Source organism: Dipodomys merriami, unplaced genomic scaffold, assembly GCF_024711535.1.
Source record: "Dipodomys merriami isolate MVZ:Mamm:240054 unplaced genomic scaffold, mDipMer1.0.p SCAF_12, whole genome shotgun sequence".
Classification (NCBI taxonomy): domain Eukaryota; kingdom Metazoa; phylum Chordata; class Mammalia; order Rodentia; family Heteromyidae; genus Dipodomys; species Dipodomys merriami.
The window spans coordinates 33,263,834-33,285,716 of record NW_027202493.1 but is presented as its reverse complement, the minus strand read 5'-3'; the positions used below and the strand labels follow the sequence as shown (position 1 = coordinate 33,285,716).

Sequence of the window (21,883 nt, the reverse complement as noted above, 5' to 3'; positions counted from 1 at the left end):
GGTTATTCATACTTCAGATTGCTTTTCACTATCACAAGACTACATTGTCTGAACTTTACACACTTTGGTTCAACAAAAGCTAGGCATCTGGCAGCTAGCGACTCCAATCTTTACTGAAACTTCCGTGGAGCTAATCAGTATTGGACTGGAAAAAAATAACTTTTGCCTTGAAGTGATATATAAAGCGTGCTGTTAAGTTCTTTAAATCCTGTTACAATAACTGCAGGTTATACCATGTTAGACATGGGTAAGCCTTGAATCCTGAGTAGTAATTAAAGCTAGAGTCAAAGCTAGACTTTAGTATAGAGGGTCCTACTGACCAAGGACAATATTCTTATTTTCCTGCATCTCAATTTTCCTTCCTATTATGAGGATGTAATCATAGTACCTATCTTAGGCTCTCAATGGCTAAGTGGCATATGAAGCACTAAGAAGAGTACATGGAACACAGAAAGTATTGCTGAAAGACAACCTATTAAATATGTGTTCTATCTTGAATTGAGATCTCTAACTCAGATGATCTGGCCTTCTAAAACACTTGGCATTGCTTTAGAGGTTAAATTTGTACCAGTGAATATCTACATGTCTATCTCTCTATCTATGCATGTGTGTGTGTGTATGAGAGAGACAGTGTGTTTGTATAACATCCAAAATTTGTGAATAAATCTAAAATCAACAGCTTCACAACCATAAGTACATTTTATTTTCATCTTTACTTGTAAATAGATTCTGCCATGTAAAATTTTTCAGATATCCACTTCAACTACTGCCAACTTCTCTTTTCCTTAGAAGCCACTTTTGTTCCTCCAATTCTATGAACCCACTCGAATTCGATTTCATCCATAAAATTCCTAAACCACTCTTATTAAGAAAAGCAGCAGCCACCATGTGCTCAAATACTACGCTAGATCCTCTCTTGCTATGACTTCTTTTTTGGGAATATTCCAAGGCTGAATTCCTAAAATTTCCCCTTTTCTACTGTAGTCACTCTTCTGTTCATATCACCAAATACAGTTTTAAATATAATCTATGCACATAGTTATTATTTAAATTTGTAGCACTTGTACTTGAATGAACACCAAATTCAAAAATCAAATTTCCACATAGTGAGCCAAATCTCATTGTGCAAGCAAACATACATAAATGTCAGTTAAAAAATAAAGAATATGAAATCAGGGATAACTCGCCCTTCTACCACACCTTCATTATCATTACCTTTTAACTTTAACCTTACCTGTCCTTTCTCTTATCTCTCTCAGTTTCTAGGAATACATGGTGAATATAATTACCAGACTTCACATTCTTAAAACATGCATTTATAGGAACCATCTTTGCTGAAAAAGGCAAATAATTGGAGTAGAATAATATATAGATATATATATAGAGAGAGAGAGATATTGACAGATTTTGTAGAAGCCTTTGGTCTTGGTACACAAATCCTTAAAGTTTTATCATAATAACAAGACCAATCATATGAATTTAATTTATATAAACACTTGCTGTTTCCAAGTGCTTTTGGTGTATAGATTATAAAGGACACTATCTGGAAAATTATTTATAAATGGTGTCTCTACTATTAACATTGATACTGTGCTTACTTAAGTGTTGGTCTTAATCTCTTTACGTTTTAAAAAAAGGCATTGCAACTTTTAAAACCCCTTATGAATAGGAAGAAGATAATTAACTCTATTTTTATTTGTTCTAGTTAATCAACCCATTTACCAAAAAGTACAGGAAATCACTCAATTGCCACAAGTCACAAACTTTGAAAAGTGCTATTTGCTCCATTCGGTTGCAAGATAAAAGTCTTAAGACATCATATTTGAGCAATAGTAGTCATGATTATTTTAATGAATCATTTCTGTAATTAGGTGGAGTAGAAAAAGCAGAAAGAAAAGAACAATTCATCTGTCATTACTCACTGATTTGTACCATAGTTTCCTGGGCCAACACCTAGCCTTTTACCTACACTGAAAGTCTATCTATAGAAGTTATTTATAATCAGGAGTAGCTCAGGGGTGGGAAGGTGGCTCAGTGGTAGAGTGCTTGCCTTGCATGCCTGAGGCCCTGGGTTTGATTCTTAAGCACCACATAAGCAGAAAAAGCCAGAAGTGGTGCTGTGGCTCAAGTGGTAGAGCACTCGCCTTGAGCTGAAGGGCTCAGGGACAGAGCCCAGGCCCAGAGTTCAGGCCCCATGACCAACAACAACAAAAAAAAAAAAAAGAGTAGCTCAGCCTGATTCACCAAGGCTGAAAGACTTCAGGAATTTTTAAAGTAGTTTTAGAATTCATGCTGTCAATCTCTTGGCCTTGATCTCTTTTCAATTATCTTCAACAATTCATAAAATTCTGCTTATAGATTGAGAGCATACCTTTCTCACCTGAGGAAGAATAAAAAAAATCTTAGGGTCCATTTTCTTGACCAGCATCACACATAGTGCAACACATAGTTATTGATACATTCTTTTTCATTATGCTTTTTATTTATATCCCCAGAAATACTGAAAATTATGCTACAAATAATCAGAAAAACAATTAGAAAACCCTGACAGAAATCAAGCATAAAACATAAAAGTAGTTTATATACCAGATTATGTCTTTCTATGTCTTTTTATGTCTTTCTATTATGGATAAAGTGGGAATGAATTTATCTCACACAGTACTTTGGATTGACTTTTCATGTTTATGGTGTAGTAACTTGCAGTAAAGCACCAAAATGGCTTAGTATATTTATCATCCTATCTCTGTGCTATTTTATTTTTAAGCAAGGCAGAATTAAAAGCATTGTGGTTATATTTTTGCTAGTTATGAAAATATCACATCCTTCTAAGTAGTCTGGAGTAGTAATGTTTTTAGAAATATGCAAATCATATCACATTCTAGAACTGGGTCATTCTTTTTGTTTTTGCCACCGTGGCAATCGTCATTTTCCTAAGTTATTGTTCAACTCATCAGAAATAGTGAATGTCTATGTCCACATCTTTCTAGGCATTCATTTAATGACCAGTCAAAGTGTCACTGTTTTAAAAGGTAAGGAAGAAAACAAAATTGCTGAGAGGTAGAGACCCTAGTACCTGGGGGCAGAGACACCTATTATGCTGATAGGCTATTGTTTAATCAGGCATGTAGCTTATGTACAGGAAAGTAAATATTCACTGTGAATATAGTAGACCCTCCACAGCAAAAACGTGTCACAATCGCAAACTCTCAGTGATAGGGGAATTACTTGCTTTGAAGTGAGAATTTTTAATATTTACAGCAAATGTCAAAAGTGAATTTTCCACAATTTAATAATCAGTAGAAGCTCTTCAGGATCTCTTGCCCTTTAGGTTTTTGTTTTGCTTTGTTTTATTTTGTTTTTACATCCCAGATATTTTTGAATAGTTGAATGATGCTCCAGGTCTTAATTCAAGATAAGAATTCTAATTTCATGATTTGGATAACTTAATCTCCTTCTTATGCACAATCATGATACAAAGGGAGATGAGAATGTTTCCAAAATTTTCTAGCACATGGTATATTTGCTATTAGATAATAACCCTCAGAATCACAGGGGCAAGCATAATTTGTATGTCAATAATTACAGTTCTTGAGCTTTCCTCCTTTTCCATAAATGATTCTGGAAGGCAGCTTCATGATCTAGTTGTATATCTCTTCTTTAATTCCATAATTCTCTTTGTATATTGGGAAGCTGTTCATAGGAAAATTCAAGTCATCTCTAATTTGATATAATAACTAATGTATGAAATCAGCAGTGTAGCCAACTGTGATATTGCAATTAAAAGCATCCGGTTAACTTTCACTTCATTTGATCATATTCTTAATTGAAATATTTTTATCTGTGATCTAGAAAAATGTGTACTTGAGGTCAATTTTAATATTCTTAGCTCTATTGGCAATGTAATTTATTCTTCCCTCACCCAAATTTGATCTACAAGAATTTCCTGGCTCACATAAAAGAAATGCAAATCAAAACAACATTGAGATATCACCTCACTCCAGTTAGAACAGCAAAAATCAAGAACTCTAATAACAACAGATGCTGGAGGGGATGCGGACAGAAAGGAACCTTACTTCATTGTTGGTGGGAATGTAAACTTGTTCAACCACTTTGGAAAGCAGTATGGAGGTTCCTCAAAAGACTTCACATAGATCTCCCCTATGATCCAGCAATCCCACTTTTGGGCATTTACCCAAATGTTTACAAACAAGACCACACTAAAGCTACCAGCACAACTATGTTTATTGCAGCATTATTTACCATAGCTAAGATATGGAACCAACCCAGATGCCCCTCAGTAGATGAATGGATCAAGAAAATGTGGTATATATACACAATGGAATTCTATGCCTCCATCAGAAAGAATGACATTTCCCCATTTGTTAGGAAATGGAAAGGTTTGGAAAAAATTATATTAAGTGAAGTAAGCCAGGCCCAAAGAAGCATAGGTCCCATGGTTTCCCTTATTTGCAATATCTAGTACAGGTATGAGTCAAGCGGAAAAGGCCAGATAATGTGATGTTAGGAAAATGAACCCTTAAATATGTATTTTAATGTTTTCGTTTCTTTCATGCATGTGTTTCTAATGCATTTATAAGATTATTTCTTTGTTGCTTTGTATGTCCCTCCCCCACAGTGTAACCCCCGCTTTCACTATATTTGATGTCAGTATATCATGTGGAGGAGATGGGGACAAACAAGTCGTTTAAGGATTCAGGTGGACCTGTTGCAACAATGAGAAGTACAAAATGTCATGTCAAAACCAGCTTTACAATTTCGGTGTGGGGGGGGGAGGGGGGTATAATTGGGTGGGGGGAGGGGGGTAAAATTGGGTGGGGGGAGGGGGGAGGCAGGGAAGGGAAGTGAAGGGTAAACAAAGGAGGAGGCTGCAATGCTTGGTAAGAAATGTATGCATTATCCTGCCCATGTAATTGTAGCCCCTCTGTACAGTATGTTCTCAAATAAAATAAAATACAATTTAAAAAAAAAAAAAAAAAGAATTTCCTGGCTCAGAGAGGTGTTAAAAATAGATTCTCGCTATGACATTATACTTGCCTATGAGACCCTCCCTTCAATCTGGCCGTGTGTCATGATTATGTGATAACCATGTGTTTATGATTATCCATTGTTGTGACCTTTCTACTCACAAAATTGTCACCTCTGGAAGTTCCCCTTACAGATTTCCTCCACTTCACCCATGCCCTGCTTTTCTTCGTATGGCTTGCTCTTCAAAGAGTAATAAGCAGTAGAACTCACCTGGCTCTGCTATACCCCATTAGCATTCCCATGTTTGAAGCTGTATCTTCACCCTCCAGCTGTGATTCTTACAGCACCCCACGGCCACATTACTATTTGAAGCTAAATGCAAACCAATGTAATTTCTGATTTAATAGTTTTCCATCTCTGGTTTGCTGAAAGTGGATTTGCACCTAAAACTAGATAACTGTAAAACTTCATTTTGGAGACACTTTGAGATTTACAGAAAAAAAAAAGTAAAACAAAAAAAAAGATTTTTCCAATTAGCCTTCCAATGCTTTCTAGAATTTCTCTACATTTTACATAATTTTACTGAAAGAACCAAAAGGAAGATATTCACATAATCACAGTGCTATTAACTAAACCACCCACCTGGTGGGATGTGGATCCTACCAAGTTTCTTGTTATTTTCTTTTATTTATCTGCTCTAAGAACCATCTGAGATTTCTACCTTGCTTTGACTGTCAGGTAACTCATATTCTCAAACCCATAATAGTTTCTCAGTCTCTCTATTTTATGACCTGAGACTTTTAGGATGTACTCATCCATTATGTATAGAATGTCTTTCGAGATGGGATTTTCTGGTGCTCTTCTTGATTAGGTAGAGAATGTATACTGCTGAGGAGAAAAAACAACAACATGGGTACAATATATGTACCCTCTCCAGTTAAACATAGCATGATTACGTGACTGCAACACATCACAACTGTGAAGCTACTTAGACACAGAGCATTACTTTGAGATAATGTTGTGTAGGTTTCTGCACTGGGAACTAAAAAGAAGTCTCTTAGTAATTAACAAATATTTATTCTTCATCCTAATACTTCTGATCTAATCAACATTCCAACTCTGGTCTTCTCTATTATTTGTAATTTCTTTCTCAGATAGAAAAAAACCATGAGGAGCAATATCTGAAAAGTCATTTATTTATTCTTCCCTACTAGATATAATAGTGTAAAATTTGCCACATCAGGTGGGAGCTGATGACTCACTTCTACCTACTCAGGATGCTAACAACTTAGGATCACAGTTCAAAACCAGCCTTGGCAGGAAAGTTTGTGGGACTCATTATTGCCAATTAACCACCAAAAAAGCTGGAAGTAGACCTGAGACTCACAGGGTAGAGCATTAGGCTTGAGTACAGTAGCTCAAGGACAGTGCCCAGACCCTACATTCAAGCCCCAACACACACCAAAAAATAACCAACTTGTGGTCCCAAGAGAAGCAGTCTCAATAAATGAGTGTACATTGCTTGGATTCTTTTCATTTTTATCTTTATACTCTTCAATAGTTAAAAATTATTATCCAAGGTTGATAAGAACATGTTACTGTCCTATTTTATTTTCTAAAAGAAATTTCATAGAAATTATAATACCTTTTCCCTTAAATAGTTGGTAGAAATCTCCAGTGAATCTATGAAGGCCTAGAATTTTCCTTGCTGAAAGATTTTACTTCCTGAGTAGATAGCAAGCTGCTCAGGTTATCTGCTTTTGGGGAATAAGAAAACTTTCTAACTCATTTTATGGAACTAGATTATACTTAGAACAAGAAGCAACTCAGAGTTATTATAAGAAAAGAAAATTGAAAAGCAGGAATTGTTATAAATAAAGATGCAAACAGACCCAACCTAAAATTTAATGTATAGAAAGAGAATGTAGAGCCACCAAATGGGACTTGTTCCAATGGAGAAAGGCTGATTTGGCATTTTTAAATAAACCAGTAGAGTTCACTATATTAACCAGTGGTAAAAGAAAAATCATTTCGCCATCAAACATGACATAGAAAGAGCATTTGGCGAGTCAAACAGCTATTCTTGTTTAAAATCCCCAGGAAACTTGGAAGAGACAGTAGTTTCTCTAAACCTGATAGGCAACATCTACAAAAGTCTTATAAACCAACACAATTTAAGGTGGAATACAGAATGCTTTACATACCCTCCCTGATTGTGCAACTAGCTCTAGACAGAGGCTAATGTAAAAACATCCTCATTCATCACTTCAATACATTTTTTGTAAATGCAAGAATGATCAGCAAAGATTAAAAATGTCAGGTAACATATCTTGGAAAACTCTTGGGTTTAAAGCCAGAACACTAGTCCATTCTTGTAGCTTGTCAATTATGAAGCCAGTGGTTTTGTATAAATATCGCATGGCAATTTTTCGTGAATAGTGTTTTGAAAGAGGAACACTTACCTTGTTTTCTATTGCCCTATAGAGAGCATCAAATCAGATAAGGAATATAAAGATGAGATTTAAGTTGTGTGCAGTTATGCAAACAGTAGGAGAAATAGAGCTTTGCTCATCCCTAGAACATAGAGATTGGCAAAATACATTTGCATCTTGTTTTACTCCAAAGCACAATATGTTTGTTAAAATTACATATTAACTCATTTTTAATTATATATTTTATTAGAATATAAGCTTAATAATACTATTAGATCACTCCTAAACAAGGTTGAGTATTATCTTTAGAGTTACTTTATCGTTAAAAGAGAAGAAACTAGCACAATAAACATGAATTACCATTTAATCTATAAAGAAAAGTCATATTACCCAATCAGATGTCCAAGTGATTCCACTTGGAAGCAAACCCTCATGGCTATATTTGAAGATTTGAAGATATGAAAAGAACACAGGAAAAACAGTCAACAGACTATTTCCTCTTCTGAAAGTGATCAAAATAGTTTATGATAACAAGGAGACCATAAATAAATTTTAACTTCTTTCCAAATAAGATTTCCTTATTGGTGACATTAATTATCTATTAAATTGATTCTATTCATTATATATTAATAAAGGAATGAATGATAAGAATATATCCACTAGGGCTGGGAAGGTGGCTCAGTGGTACAGTGCTTGCCTTACATGCCTGAGGCCCTGGGTTCGATTCCTCAGCACCACATAAGCAGAAAAAAGCCAGTAGTGGTGCTATAGCTCAAGTGGTAGGTAGAGCGCTAGCCTGGAGCTGAAGAGCTGAGGGACAGCACCTAGGCCCAGAGTTCAGGTACCACAACTGACAAATATATATATATATACATATATATATATATATATATATATATATATCCCCACTATTTTCCTATAATTTTGGAAGGGAGTTTGTGTAGTAGTTAAGAATGTACAGGTCTGAGAACAGACAGGTCTCAGTTTGACTCTGGGCTTCATTACTGACAAACACCACATAGGACAATAGAACTAAACCTCCCCGTACCTCCACTTCTTCCTGTGTGGTAACAGTACCAAGCCCATTTGCTAGGGGATTTTAATCCTTTGGAAGGAAAATGCACTGTCCTAGTATAATCTATGACGTTTTAGCAAAATACCCAAGATTGTCTAATTCATCCACAACAAAACCCAACAACTAGGAACTTAATGGTTCATATTTCAAGAGTCTAGGAGGGACAAGATCAAGGTATCAGAAAGTTTTTGTGGTGTGGATCTGCAGTCTATGTTTCCAAGATGCTGTTTTATGAACTGTATTTTCTGGGTGGGAGGAAAGCTGTGTCTTCAATGATAGAAGGTAGAAGAGCGGAAAAGGACATTGTCCTCCCATGAACCATGTATAAGGAAGTGAATTCCTACTCATGAGGACTCTGACTCTTGGAGAGAGCTACCTTTCACAGCACCATCACCCTGGGGATATTTCAACAGTAGCTTTGGAGGGTTCACACATGACAAGGTCACTCTCTTGCACAGTTCTTGGTCTATATTGAAAAGTTAGTTGATGTTGACTGTTGTTTGGAGAAGGTGGAATGTTTGCATTGAATTATGTCTTCTTCCCTCTACTTCTGTACAGACTCAACTTTTACTTGGATCACTTTTGAGTATTATATAGCAGCAAGGATATATAAATGGTATTTCTCCTTCTCCTTTCCTTTTAGTTATTAGCATTCATTTGTTGCGCAAAGGCTTTTCTCTTTGCCAGGTGCACATATGCTTATAATGTACATTGATCAGACTCAGCCCCTCCAGAACTCTCCTTTGCCCCTGCTTCCCCTTTCCTAACCAACCTCAAAAAGCCTATTGCTTCCTTTTCATTAAGCATTTCAACCATATTTCACCCTCCCTTACTCTTTCTCTGGTCACCCCTCTCTCCTGCTACTACTATTTATAATCCAGAAAGGACCTGTTTTATGTTCCTGTCGTTCATTTTCTTTTTCTTATCACAGTCTGCCTTTGACCAACTACAGACCCCATTCCCTACGCATAGATACTGACACCCACAAGTATAGTTCTGCCTTCTCCCTGGACTGGGAACTATTACAAAGTTATGAAGAACAGAGGGGCATGAAGAGGCCCTTAGCATGAGATACTATAACAACTGAACTTTCAGAAAGGTTTTCACAAGCCTGAGCCTTCCCTCTCAGCTGAAATGGTTATGCTGACCCTGGCCAGATGTGCAGTCTTCAGGGAGAGGTGCCCGCCCTGAGGTCTCCGTACTGGGGAGGCTGCTGGTAAAGCTCCACAGGTCCTTGCTCACTCTGATTGATGCTGAGCTCTCAGCTCCTCACAAATCCTCTTAGAACAATCCACAGTGGATGGGACTGTAATGTGACCGCCTGTCCAGAGCAGCAGGATTCCGCCTTCCTACCTCTCTAATAAGTGGCACTAACGAAAGAGGAGTTATTGCCGAAATTATAGGGAATCTCACTCTTATTCCACTCAAAGGACTTCCTCTAAAGCCTGACGGAATCTATTCTGTACTAGAGAAGATTTCTCCTTCTGAGCCATCTGTGATGTAAAAGGGGACTTTCAGACATGTACTTAAACTGAAATATATGATGTAGTTTAACCAAGAAAGAAATGTTTCTGGAGAGGATGATGGGTAAGGACACTGATTCTCTATTTGGGGGAAGAAGAGCATTTTAAGAAATTATTTTAATATTTTCTCTTTTAAAAAGAAGTTTAAGAAAGGGAGAAATAATTAAATTTATTGCCAGCAAGCAAACAAACAAAGCAAAGCACTAGAATTTGTTTCAGGTGAAGATGCTTCCTTATAAGATAAAACATGTTGGCCTAGGCCTAGGTGCTCTACAGTTTTCCAGGATGTAGCTTTCAGCCAGGATGTAGCTAGCAAGAATACTATAAGCTAGGCATTGATGGTGCACACCTGTAATCCTAGCTACTTGAGGCTGAGATCTGAGGATCAGGGTTCAAAGCCAGTCCAGATGGGAAAGTCTGTGAGACTATTATCTCCAATTAACCACCAGAAAACTGAAAGAGGTGCTATAGCTCAAAGTGGTAGAATGCTAGCCTTAAGTAAAAAAAAAAAAAAAAGCTCAAGGACAGCGCCCAGGCCCTGAGTTCAAGCCCTATGACCAACTTAAAAAAAAAAAAAAAAGAATACTGTGTTCTCTGCAACGTGGGTCAAGGTTAGCAGATCTTTATAAAGGGGCTTGAAAGGACTTTATGGAGGACCTATTGAGGAACCATAAATCTTTAGTTTGTGCAGAGAGAGTGAAGCTCCATATGGACCCATCCTTTGTGGAGAATATAAATGATCTTTGTTCCTTAATTTGCTTTTATTTCTTAATTTTTTAAATAATATCTACACCACAAATAAGGTTCCTATAATGTAAAGACAGGAGTATTCAAAGGACTGAAAATAGTAAATGGTAGCTCATTTAAATTTCAAGACACAAAAAGTAAATTCATTACTTGAAAAATAAGGAATACCAAAGAGCAAGATTATTTATTTATTATTATTACCGTTATCTGTGTTCCTTGATACTTTATAGTATAATTCTAAATTATCTGGTTGACAGAGGGTATTTGTATGAAGAAAAGATGATAAAATTTCAACTAGCTGGAGATATTTCATGTCTATAATGCTCTTATTTAAATATTAATAGCCTTATTTGTATCCACTATTTCTCTTGATATATTTTTTTCATCAAATGTATACTTCTTGCTCATAGGTCTTCTGGGCTTTTTTAGTTCTAAGCATTTAATTCTTACTTAGATTTGAGATGAGGAAATAGGGCTGGAAATAATATGATTTAGTATATTAAAAATGATGGCAATAGTGTCAACCCATAAAACTATCTCTGAAAATCAAAACTTCAGGGGGGAAAAAAGAGAGAGACTTCTATATCCCAGAATCACAAAGTAAGCAACGCTGTCTGCACCTGCCCTTGCCTATCCTCTGCTGCATTTAGCAGATTCTCCTCTTTAACAGCTGCACTGAAGCAGTGGTCCCAGAATTTCTGATCTGTAAGAGAAAGTTCTTACTCAGCTGCAGCCGACTTCCATAATCTCCAGATGCCTGGATGGAGTGGTTCACACTGGGCTTTGCAATTGACAAGAACACTACATCCGTGCAGCACAGGTTAAGAGACATCCAACTACCTCTTCTGCTAATTGCTGAGCTAAACTTGAAGTCTTTTATACACTTCAAACCATCAATTAGTACAGGCCCAGGCCAAGTCCTAGGCCTCGAGCTTGAGGAGGAAGAGTACTGTGTACAGCATTATCTCTAATTTATAAGGCATGCAATTTAATTGCAGTGCCAAACAAATTACTTCCAAGAGAGGATGGGCCATGATAAAGCTGACACACTTCGAAGGAATTGCTGCAAGAAATGAGGGGAAGGGTTGATGTGCTCTGGCTTGGTCCCTAGACACATAGGGATTCAAGTTCCTTCTTCATAGCTGTGTGGACATAGTAAGTCCCTGCCCTCCCCCTCCTCCCATGGGCCTCCCTTATTTATTTGCAGATTGGGGACAGCATGGTTGTAGTACCCAGAATGCCTCAGAGGAGGAAGTCTGATATCACAAGACAAAAAGTCCTTATAATGCCTTCTCGGTTAGGATTAGGCTGCAGGGAACTTTTCTCCTAGGAAATATACACTCAACTGGAGATCTCAGAAGTAAATTAGACATCTATTTGTAAATGAATGAGCAATGTGAGATGCAGAGAAGAGGATGCAGGGAAGGTTCTTCTCTTAATTGCATGCATCAGTCCATATAAACATGGGAGGTGTACATTCATTCCACTCACATAGCCCTATGTCTAAGTATGAAAATAGGGTCACATTCAAATCACTGTATAGGTTATGGTCTAGTTCACGCAGACAACTTCAGGTTTACCAATGCTGGTGAATCCAAACCCCCAAAAGGAACTTAATTCTTTATTTTAACTCAAACTGTGGCTTTCATCCTCAAAAATCATTTCATAACTATGTTTCTGTTGGTATATTCTATTATTCGCTTAAGAAGAAATTATAGTCCAGTCTTGTTCTCACTGACTAATTAATTTTCTCTTTGACAACAAATGCTGGAACGTTTTCTCTCCACCTCAGATTGCTGCAAGCAGAGCCCAGTGAACGAGGTCCTTACAAGTCCTAGGAGACTCATTCACGATGAAAGGCATTTTTTATTTTTCAATGTTCCTGGGCACACTGACAGCAAATGTGAAGAACTGGCCTCCTTAATAAATTTTGAGGGACGGCTCTCACGTGCTGCGTGGGATCATATGGCACCCAGTCCTGCCTGGCTTTATCTGAAGCAATAGACCCTGTGGATACAAAGCCAGCCTTAAACGGTCTGCCACTTTATTACTGGCTAGACAGAGCACTTATACGGAATGTCACTCTGATTTTTTATGTTTTCCTCTGCTGTTATGAACTGCAGCTGAAGAGTCTCCTCCCTATCTGTAGCACCCAGATTTTTATGAATCATCTAATCCAAATCCAAATACTTCCATTTTCTCTCGTACAATTTTAGGACCCACTTATGTGCAAAAACTATCCATGGGGACAAATGCCATTTTGAATTCCTATAGATAGTGCCAATCTTCTTAATGCAGTTCTAGTTTATGTGTATATTAAATAATCTCCAGCTCCCCCCCAAGAAAATATTTGCTCTTCATTATGAACACCTATTTCAAATTTGATTCTTGCATTTTTCTACTAGAGTCTCTGTTTCTTATTGAATAATAGAAATCCACAGAGTAGAGGTCATTGGGTAAACTAAACTCGAGCAAATTTGCTTTCCATGTTTAGTACACAACTGGGACATTTGTTTAATGGAGTTGAGTGTGTCTTATAGTAATAGCACAGAGTCTATATTTTCCTATGTATGTTCCTGGAAACCAGGTTGAACCTCTGAATTAATATCATTCTCTCTCTCTCTCTCTCTCTCTCTCTCTCTCTCTCTCTCTCTCTCTCTCTCTCTCTCTCTCTCTCTCTCTCTCTCTCTCTCTCTCTCTCTCTCCCTCTCTCTCTGACATTTCCTACCAGGTTCAAGGAACCATCTTCCCAGCTCCTAACTTTAACCCCGTCATGGATGCCCAGCTGATAGGAGCTGCCCTGCAAGGATTTCGTAAGTCTAGGAATCTCTACTCTTATATTACTATTGTCTTGCTTTACTTTTAGACAATACTTCATTCATAAATTATTTGATGCTTTATAAAAGGCAAGCACAGTTTAAACAAAAACTAAAACAAACCAAAAAAAAAGCAAGCAAAAAAGTAGACCAAGAAGAAACATTATAGAAAAAGTCAGGAACAGTGAACAGATTCGCCTTGAAGAAGTCCTTCCATGTTTGCCTTCACCATGATTTCAGATTTCAGCCCCAAAGAACCCCTGTCAACTTCTGGTTCAAATTGTCTTCCTTCCACAAGCTGTCAGGGTAAGCCTTGCTCTGACTCTGTCTCTGAGCAGTCCAGGCGCCGCAGGCTGTACAATCCCCACAGACTCTTGCTCTCCTCCTTCCTTCATCTCTGCTCACATCGAGAGGCAGTGCCCCCGTCTGGCCTGCCTGCTGAGTGGATGCTTGGAGTTTGGCTAAACAAATGCATGGTTCACCAAGTGAGGCTGGAGTTTAGAAAAGGAATAGAGAAAGAGGAGGAGAGGGAAAGTGTTGCGTTCATTTTTAAAAGATGTGCTCTTTAAGATAGAATGTAGAACCGTAAAAATGTAACTTCTCCCTTAGTAAAATCTATTTTCAAATCACAAAGACAAATAATGTGAGAGAAATGATTTCATAAAACATGCGAAGCTTTTGTTCATAAAAAAGTAAGCTCTCGGTTTAAAGACAAGGTCACCTTTGCACAGTATGTATGTGGGAGTGTATGTATGAGTGTGTGTGTGTGTGTGTGTGTGTGTGTGTGTGTGTGTGTGTGTGTGTGCATAAAATATACAGCAGTGTGTTTTACTCACTAGCAGCGTCCCATAGGAAAACAATAAGGCCTTTATGATTTTTAAAGTTGACTTCAAGAGTTTGCTATCCTTTCATGTCTTTTAAGATATTAATTACCACCAGAACAATGTAGAGAAGACGAAGTTATAGGCTAACTTTTCTTCAGGGATACAATTTTTGCTTTAAAGCTACAGGTCAGAAGAATCTATTCACACACCCCTAAAATTCTTTGCTTCAGTTTTAGTTTTCCTGTCATTGATAATTTAGAGTCAAGAAGCAAATTCCCTTTGTTGATGATAGCTTTGGCTTGTCCAAACTTCTAAGCTCAATGATTACAGGAGTGTGGGTTTGATGGTGGAGTTTTCCTGCAGCCTACAGAGCAAGATCACAGCTTCATATGCTTTACAGTCTTTCTGTCATGATGCCTTCAACAATACAATTGGAAAATAATTACTAATGTTTTCCCTTGGTGCCTCGATTAAAACAATCTGAAAGCAAAAAGCAACAAGCAAATATAAATTAGTCTTAGCTTGTATAAAAATTTATTAATCTTCAGTGTAAGAAAAGAACAGTGATCCATTAACATTCCCTAATGATAATGTCAACTTTCTACTTCACCATCATTAACAATTACTCGCTGTTAATTTCCAGCTACTTGCTAGAAAAATGGGGAACGGTATTGATCTTGGGCCTGTTAACTTACATAACCGTCAGGTCATATCCATGAGATCTTAGACAACTGGAGCCATTTTTGACTTACAGTCCTAAATCTTGACAAAGAACACTCAGAATTAACCTTCAAAACAAAATTCAGAGCTTTTTTAGACTAGATATTCTTCCTTGTACTGGATCATTCTATCCTTAAGTATGAAGTTGGCTGTAGGATTTTGAATATCACCTTTATCAATTCGAAGATTCTTTCTGTTTCTGTCTGGCTGACAGTTTTATCTTGAATAGACATTGTATTTGTTCATGGAAGATATCGGTTAGTAGTTTTCTTTTCTCTTGACATCTTTCTCTGGTTCCGGTACTAGAGTAATAATGTCCTCAGAGAATGAGTTGGGAAATATTCCCTCTGCTTTTCTAACACGGGATAGATGAAAGAGAAGCAGTATTTCTTCTTGAAAAGTTTGGCAGAACTCCTCTCTCCCTGAAATGAATACAACTGGTCTGGATGTTTTTCTGGGTTGGTTCTTAATTATTGATTCTTTTATACATATAAGACTATTCAGATGATCTGTTCTCCCTTGTATGAGTTTGGATTGCATCTTTGAAAGAATTGATTCAAATCATCAAAATTACCACCTGTGTGTGCATAGAATTGTTCATCTTATGCTTTTGTTATTTTTACAATGACCATGAAATTTGACGGACCCTCCTTTATGTCTGTCAGCACAAGGGTTTCCTGTCTTTCTCTCTTTCTGAGCCTGATTAGTGGAGAAATATAGATTTTTATTGATCTCATAAAGAAATAATTTTGTTTGTTCTTCAAATTACTATCATGTTGTACAAAGAGGTTGCAATTCTACAAGTTATAAATACAATGCATCTTGATCTAAAGGGAGAAATCAGAGCTAGTTTTTGATGACACTGTTTTTTCACTGCTAATAATTTCTCTACTGTCTTTAGCAGGTATTATTATTTCTTTATTTTGTTTAGTTTAGGCATAATTTTTCTTCTTTTTATACTAACAAAGTAGAAGCTGAAAACTAGTTTCAGATAGTTCTGCTTTTATTATAGTGCAGCCAATGTTAGAAAATTTTTCTATGAGCTGAATTTTCTTCTTGTCTGAAATTTTGTTCACCATATGTTGTTGTTGTGTTGTTTAATCTACGAGCATTTTGGAGTTTTCTAGCTGGCTTCTTCTTGATTTCTAGTATAACTTCTTATACTTTAATTTTAAAAATGTTATATATGTTTTTATTGTAAAAATACTGTACAGAGAGATTACAGTTACATGAGTAAAATAATGAATACATTTCCTGCCAAGCATTGTTTCCTCCTCCTTGGTTTTCCCTTACCATCCCTTCCTTTCCCCCCTCCACAACTCCTCCTTCCCCCCTGCAAGTTATAGAGTTGGTTTTCAACATAGTGTCTTGTACATCTCATTGTTACAATGGGTCAACCTGTATCCTTATTTAAGCATTTTGTTATTTCTCTTCCCCTCCCCAAATTAGAAAAATGTATATACAAGATGCAGGGTACCCACATCAAATACAGTGAAAACAGGGATTATACTATGGGGGAAGAACATACAAGAGAAACAAAAAAATCACATAGAACATTATAAATACATTAAAAACAATACCAAGAAAGAAAATACCACTTGTGTCCCTATCTTGGGGTTCATTTCACTTTACATCATCTTATATAGTCATATGCACATAGCTTTTGACCTTTTCTGCTTGTCCTAGACTTATACTAGTTATTACAAATAAGGGAAACTATGGGACCTTTGTTTCTTTGGGTCTGGCTTATGTCACTTAGTATAATTTTTTCCAATTTTTTCCATTTCCTAACAAATGAAGCGATGTTATTCTTTCTGATGGAGGCATAGAATTCCATTGTATATATACACAACACTTTCTTGAGCCATTCATCTAATGAGGGGCATGTGGGTTGGTTCCATATTTTAGCTATGGTAAATAATGCTGCAATAAACATAGTTGTGCTGGTAGCTTTAGTGTGGCCTTGTTTGTGATCATTTGGATAAATGCCCAAAAGTGGGATTCCTGGGTCATAGGGGAGCACTATGTGGAGTCTTTTGAGGAACCTCCATACTACTTTCCAAAGTGGTTGAACAAGTTTACACTCCCACCAATAATGCAGCAGGGTTCCCTTCTGTCCACATCCCCTCCAGCATCTATTGTTATTAGAGTTCTTGATTCTAGCCATTCTAACAGGGGTGAAGTGGTATCTCAGTGTTGTTTTGATTTGCATTTCTTTTATGGCTAGAGAGGTTGAGCATTTCTTCATGTGTCTATTGGCCATCCTTCTTTCCTCTTCAGAGAAGTTTTTCTTTACATCTTTAGCCCACTTACTTCTCAGGCAGTTGTTTCTTTGAGGGTTTATTGTTTGGTGATTTAGTTTTTTGAGTTCTAAGTATATTTTAGATATGAGACCCTTGTCTGTTGTCTAGCTAGTGAAGATCTTCTCCCAATCCGTGGGCTTTCTATTGATCTTACTAGCTATGTCCTTTGCCATGCAGAAACTCTGCAGTTTCATGCAATCCCATCTGTCCATCCTTTCTTTGATTTGTTGTGTTTCTGGGTCTTTATTAGGAAAATTTTGGCCTGTGACAAAGAGCCCTAGAGTTTCTCCTATTCCTTCCTATCATGTTTTCAGGGTGTCTACTTTGACTTGTAGGTCTTTGATGCATTTGGAGTTGATTCTGGTTCAGGGTGATAGATAAGGATCTAGCTTTAGTTTGCTACAGATGTTTAACCAATTTTGCCAGCACCATTTACTGAAGAGGCTGTCTTTCTTCCATTCTATTAAAAAATTGTTACATATGTTTTATGGCCCAAAATCTTGTCTGCCTTGGTGAATGTTTCTGTGAGTTTGAGAAGAATACAAATTCTGTTGTTTTCTATTAAGTATTATTCCAATGACAATGACAGTTGATTTTCTGAAGACAATGTAAAAATTGGTGCAATTTATTCAGTCAAATAATACAACTTGAGAAACTAATAACAATATAAATGTCAATAATTTTACTCAAATATATTTTGCACTAGCAAATGACTCTTCAAATCTTTACTGTTTTAGAAAAGAAAAATACCCAAATAATGTGACTAATATATCATGTTAGTAACAAAAATGGAGACTTTCTCAAGACTGATTCCCATTTGCAGTTATTCTAATTTAAACATTTTAATAAAATTTTGACTTCTATGAAAAATTGTTCTTAATTAATTGTGGAAAGATAATGAACAATCATAACTCTTGGCTCACACCTGTAATCCTGGTGACTCAGGAGGTTGAGATCTGAGGATTAAGGTTCAACGTCAGCCCAAGGAGAAAAAAAACTGAGAGATTTTTGTTTCCAATTAACTAGCAAAGCTCAAGAGAGTGGAGTTGTGGCTCAAGTGGTAGACTGCCAGCTGAGATTGAAAAAGCCAAGTGATAGCGAGAAGCCCTGAGTTCAAGTCCTTTATATTTTTCCTTAAATAAACAAAAAAAGAAAGAAGTTTGATAGGTCAAGATAATCTTCTTCAGTTACTTCAAGCCCTAAAGTCACCTTTTTTAACCTTAACAAGCAGGAGCAGTGACTAACAGTGAGCAAATATTGCCCTCTAGTGTTGCAATTCTTATATAGGCCTTGGACGCATTGACCCTCAACCCTACATCACCAGGGTGATATCCACAAGGGCTCTTCCTATAACCAGTCCTACAACCTCTTCATTCTGGCTTCCCATCGGTTTTATCCTGGCAGCTGTCTCTGATGCTACTGCTGTTCTGTGCCACCCCCTAGTTCATGGCGGTAGATCTTCTGCGTCCACTGCTACCTTTGACTGTCACCTGTACTGTCACTGCTCCTGGTGGGGTCCTCAGCTACCATCACTGATGTCATTCCCCAGTGCTGCCTGAGCCCTCAAGGCTGACTTCGCACATCACGACTGCTGGCCCTGCCGATGCTCCTGTGGCTGCCATTACCAAAGGCACAGCGATCAGTGATGCCCACTCCAACCTTCTGATCACCCCACGGCCAGCACTCAGACTCTGATTGGCCTTCTTTGGCTCCAGCATTGCTCCTAACACTGCTGGCTGTACTGTGAAAGCTGTTAGTCCAATGCTGCTATTACTGCCATTGGCATGGATGGCACAACTGTCCACAAAAGTGACCTTGATGCCCCACCTCCCTCATTGCTAATGCCTCTACCATCACCTCTTTTCTTCATGCTCCTGGCTCACCTGCTTGACACATGATAGAAATCAAACGTGGGCAAGAAAAGACCACTCTAGAGAAACCATTATAGGACCTCATGTGGCCATACCAAGAGTAGAACAGGAGAGGTGTCATCTGCCTGACTTACAAAGGGAGCTGAACCAGCCCACTTGTATACCAAGAGGAGGGTGAGACAGGGGTACCTGCACCGATAAAGGCAGGTCTACCAGCAAATAGAGGACCAATCATGACAGTCTCACATACTGGCAGACATGGCCATTGCTTATGCAAACAAAACACTGTGTTTGGGGCTGGGAAGGTGGCTCAGTGGTAGAGTGCTTGCCTTGCATGCTCGAGGCCCTGGGTTCGATTCCTCAGCACCACATAAGCAAAAAGAAAAAAGCTGGAAGAGGCGCTGTGGCTCAAGTGGTAGAGCGCTAACCTTGAGCTGAAGAGCTGAGGGACAGCGCCCAGGCCCAGAGTTCAGGCCCCACGACCGGACCCAAAAAAAACCACTGTGTTTGCCCAGTCCTTGCTGTTTGCTGAGCCACCAGGGGAAAAAGCTTCCTCCATCTGAGTAGAAGTGGAGTCAGGATTTTCTACAATATATTAAAGCGCATGATGGTGAAAGTTGCTGGGGCAGCGACTCCAAGAGGCAGAGCCGAACGCTAGCCCCATCACAAGCACATCCCAGCGGCCTGCCCCTCCATGCAGCCAGGCCCTAGGGAGGGCCCAACAGCTGTCACTTAGGGACTCAAGTTGTAAAATAAACTCAAGGTAAAATAAACATCAAAAAGAGGTGCTTATAATAAAACTTTATCACTCACATTAACAGATCTTTAACAGTATTTAACAGTTCTCTAGAACTGCTTAAGTCTAGCTTCAGTTCCTGAGACACAGGCGGGCCTCTACCCTATGTATGTATCAAGGCTATCATATAATGCTATGCTATGATATGATAATATGATATATGAGGAGATGCATCACCCTGAAACAGGGCCTACATTATCAGGGAGAGAGGTTGTGTTACCTACAAAGAATGAGGGGTTCACAGCCCCCCCACCACCGTGAGTAGTGGCCATGTACTTTCAGAATGTCCTCCTCTTTAAACCCTCTTTCCTCTGCAGGTCTGACAAGAACAGCCATGGTTTTATAATGCATGATAATTGTGGGCAACTTCTGTCTAACAGAACATGGAAGAAGATGGGGTCTTAATTTATATATTTATCAGCTTAGAGGTCAAGAAAACCCCCTTCCCTTTTTTATTTGTGGGGGTAGCTGAAGAAAATCTATCTTACTCTCTTATGTTTATTTTTTTTAATGAGATTGGAATAAAGGTAATCTATAGTAACTGTACTAAAATGAAAGATAAGAGGAACCTAAGCTTTATTTAGCATTTCTATGTGATTTTGAACTTTAGTTTAAATTGCACTCCGCGTAAAATTGACATCAGGGGTAATGTTTGTATATAGGTATTGATGCTTAAATAATGGGTTCTTCCCACTCATATTGTGTGGGTGTATGAGAGAGAGAGAGAGAGAAAGAGAGAGAGAGAGAGAGAGAGAGAGAGAGAGAGAGAGAGAGAGAGAGAGAGAGAGAGAAAGACTGAGATTTGAACCCACAGCCTCATAAATGCTAGGCAACTGCTATTGAACTACAGCCCATCCCTTTCGTCTATTTTATTTTTAAGACAGGGTCTCCCTACTTTTGCCCTGGCTGGACCTCATCCTCATGATCCTCTTGTCCCTGTCATCCTAGTAACTACAATTGCAGGTAAACACCACCACAACTGGCTCGTCCAAGTAGTTTTAGTAATCTTCAACTATGATTCTTTCCAGAATGTGACAAAGACGTGCTGATTGACATTCTGACTCAACGCAGCAATGGACAAAGATTCATGATTGCAGAAGCCTATCAGAGCATGTATGGTCGGGTAAGAGCTCTTACCTCAACCTATGTCTTGGGTCAACAGCTGGAAACTAACAAGACTCTCAGATCACAAACTTTTAGACGACACTGTTAAAAACCATCCATATTCATCTTACACACATTCAAAGAGCGAAAGATGATATGAAATATAGATGTGTGTGTTACCCTTCACAATCACAGTAGCTGCCGGTTCTTCCCAACTGTCCATTGTACACCTAAGCCTTGCTCCTACGTCAAGCTTTCGGAAGGTCTAGGGAGGAAGAATGATTGCTAGGTCAAAAAATAATCCTATCTTTTCCAAATATTCTCTATAGATCCTGAATCAAAGTGAACTCTCTAGCAGCTCTTCTTCTCAACAAGCAGTTAGAGTAAACATGAAAAAGAAAGGAAAAGAAAAAGAATGACAGTTTAAAAATAGTTGAAGGCAATAAACCTACCCATAGTGTTTTAAAGTAATCACATTCTAATCTCAAAGCAAGTACCATTAAAGATCCCCCCTCCCCGCTTTGCTTTTGTCATGCCTTTAAAGATTCAGAACAAAAACTCTTCAAGCTGAAAGGGCCTGAAATAGCAATTATTTTGTCAATTAAGCATTACCAATGGACCACTATCATAACACTTGCTCTGTAGAAGAAGTCCGTATAAATGTGCTCCATCGCCATAAAAATAAA

At 37.9% G+C, this 21,883-nt stretch overlaps 1 protein-coding gene across 1 annotated transcript in view; it reads left to right on the top strand.

Moving 5' to 3' along the window:
• Nucleotides 1-21,883, top strand: part of Anxa10 (annexin A10) — a 70,364-nt gene that overhangs the window by 18,918 nt on the left and 29,563 nt on the right. The window contains exons 2-3 of the mRNA XM_070015916.1: nucleotides 13,495-13,576; nucleotides 21,122-21,216. Coding sequence (XP_069872017.1) covers nucleotides 13,495-13,576; nucleotides 21,122-21,216 — 177 coding nt within the window. The remainder of the gene's footprint in view (nucleotides 1-13,494; nucleotides 13,577-21,121; nucleotides 21,217-21,883) is intronic.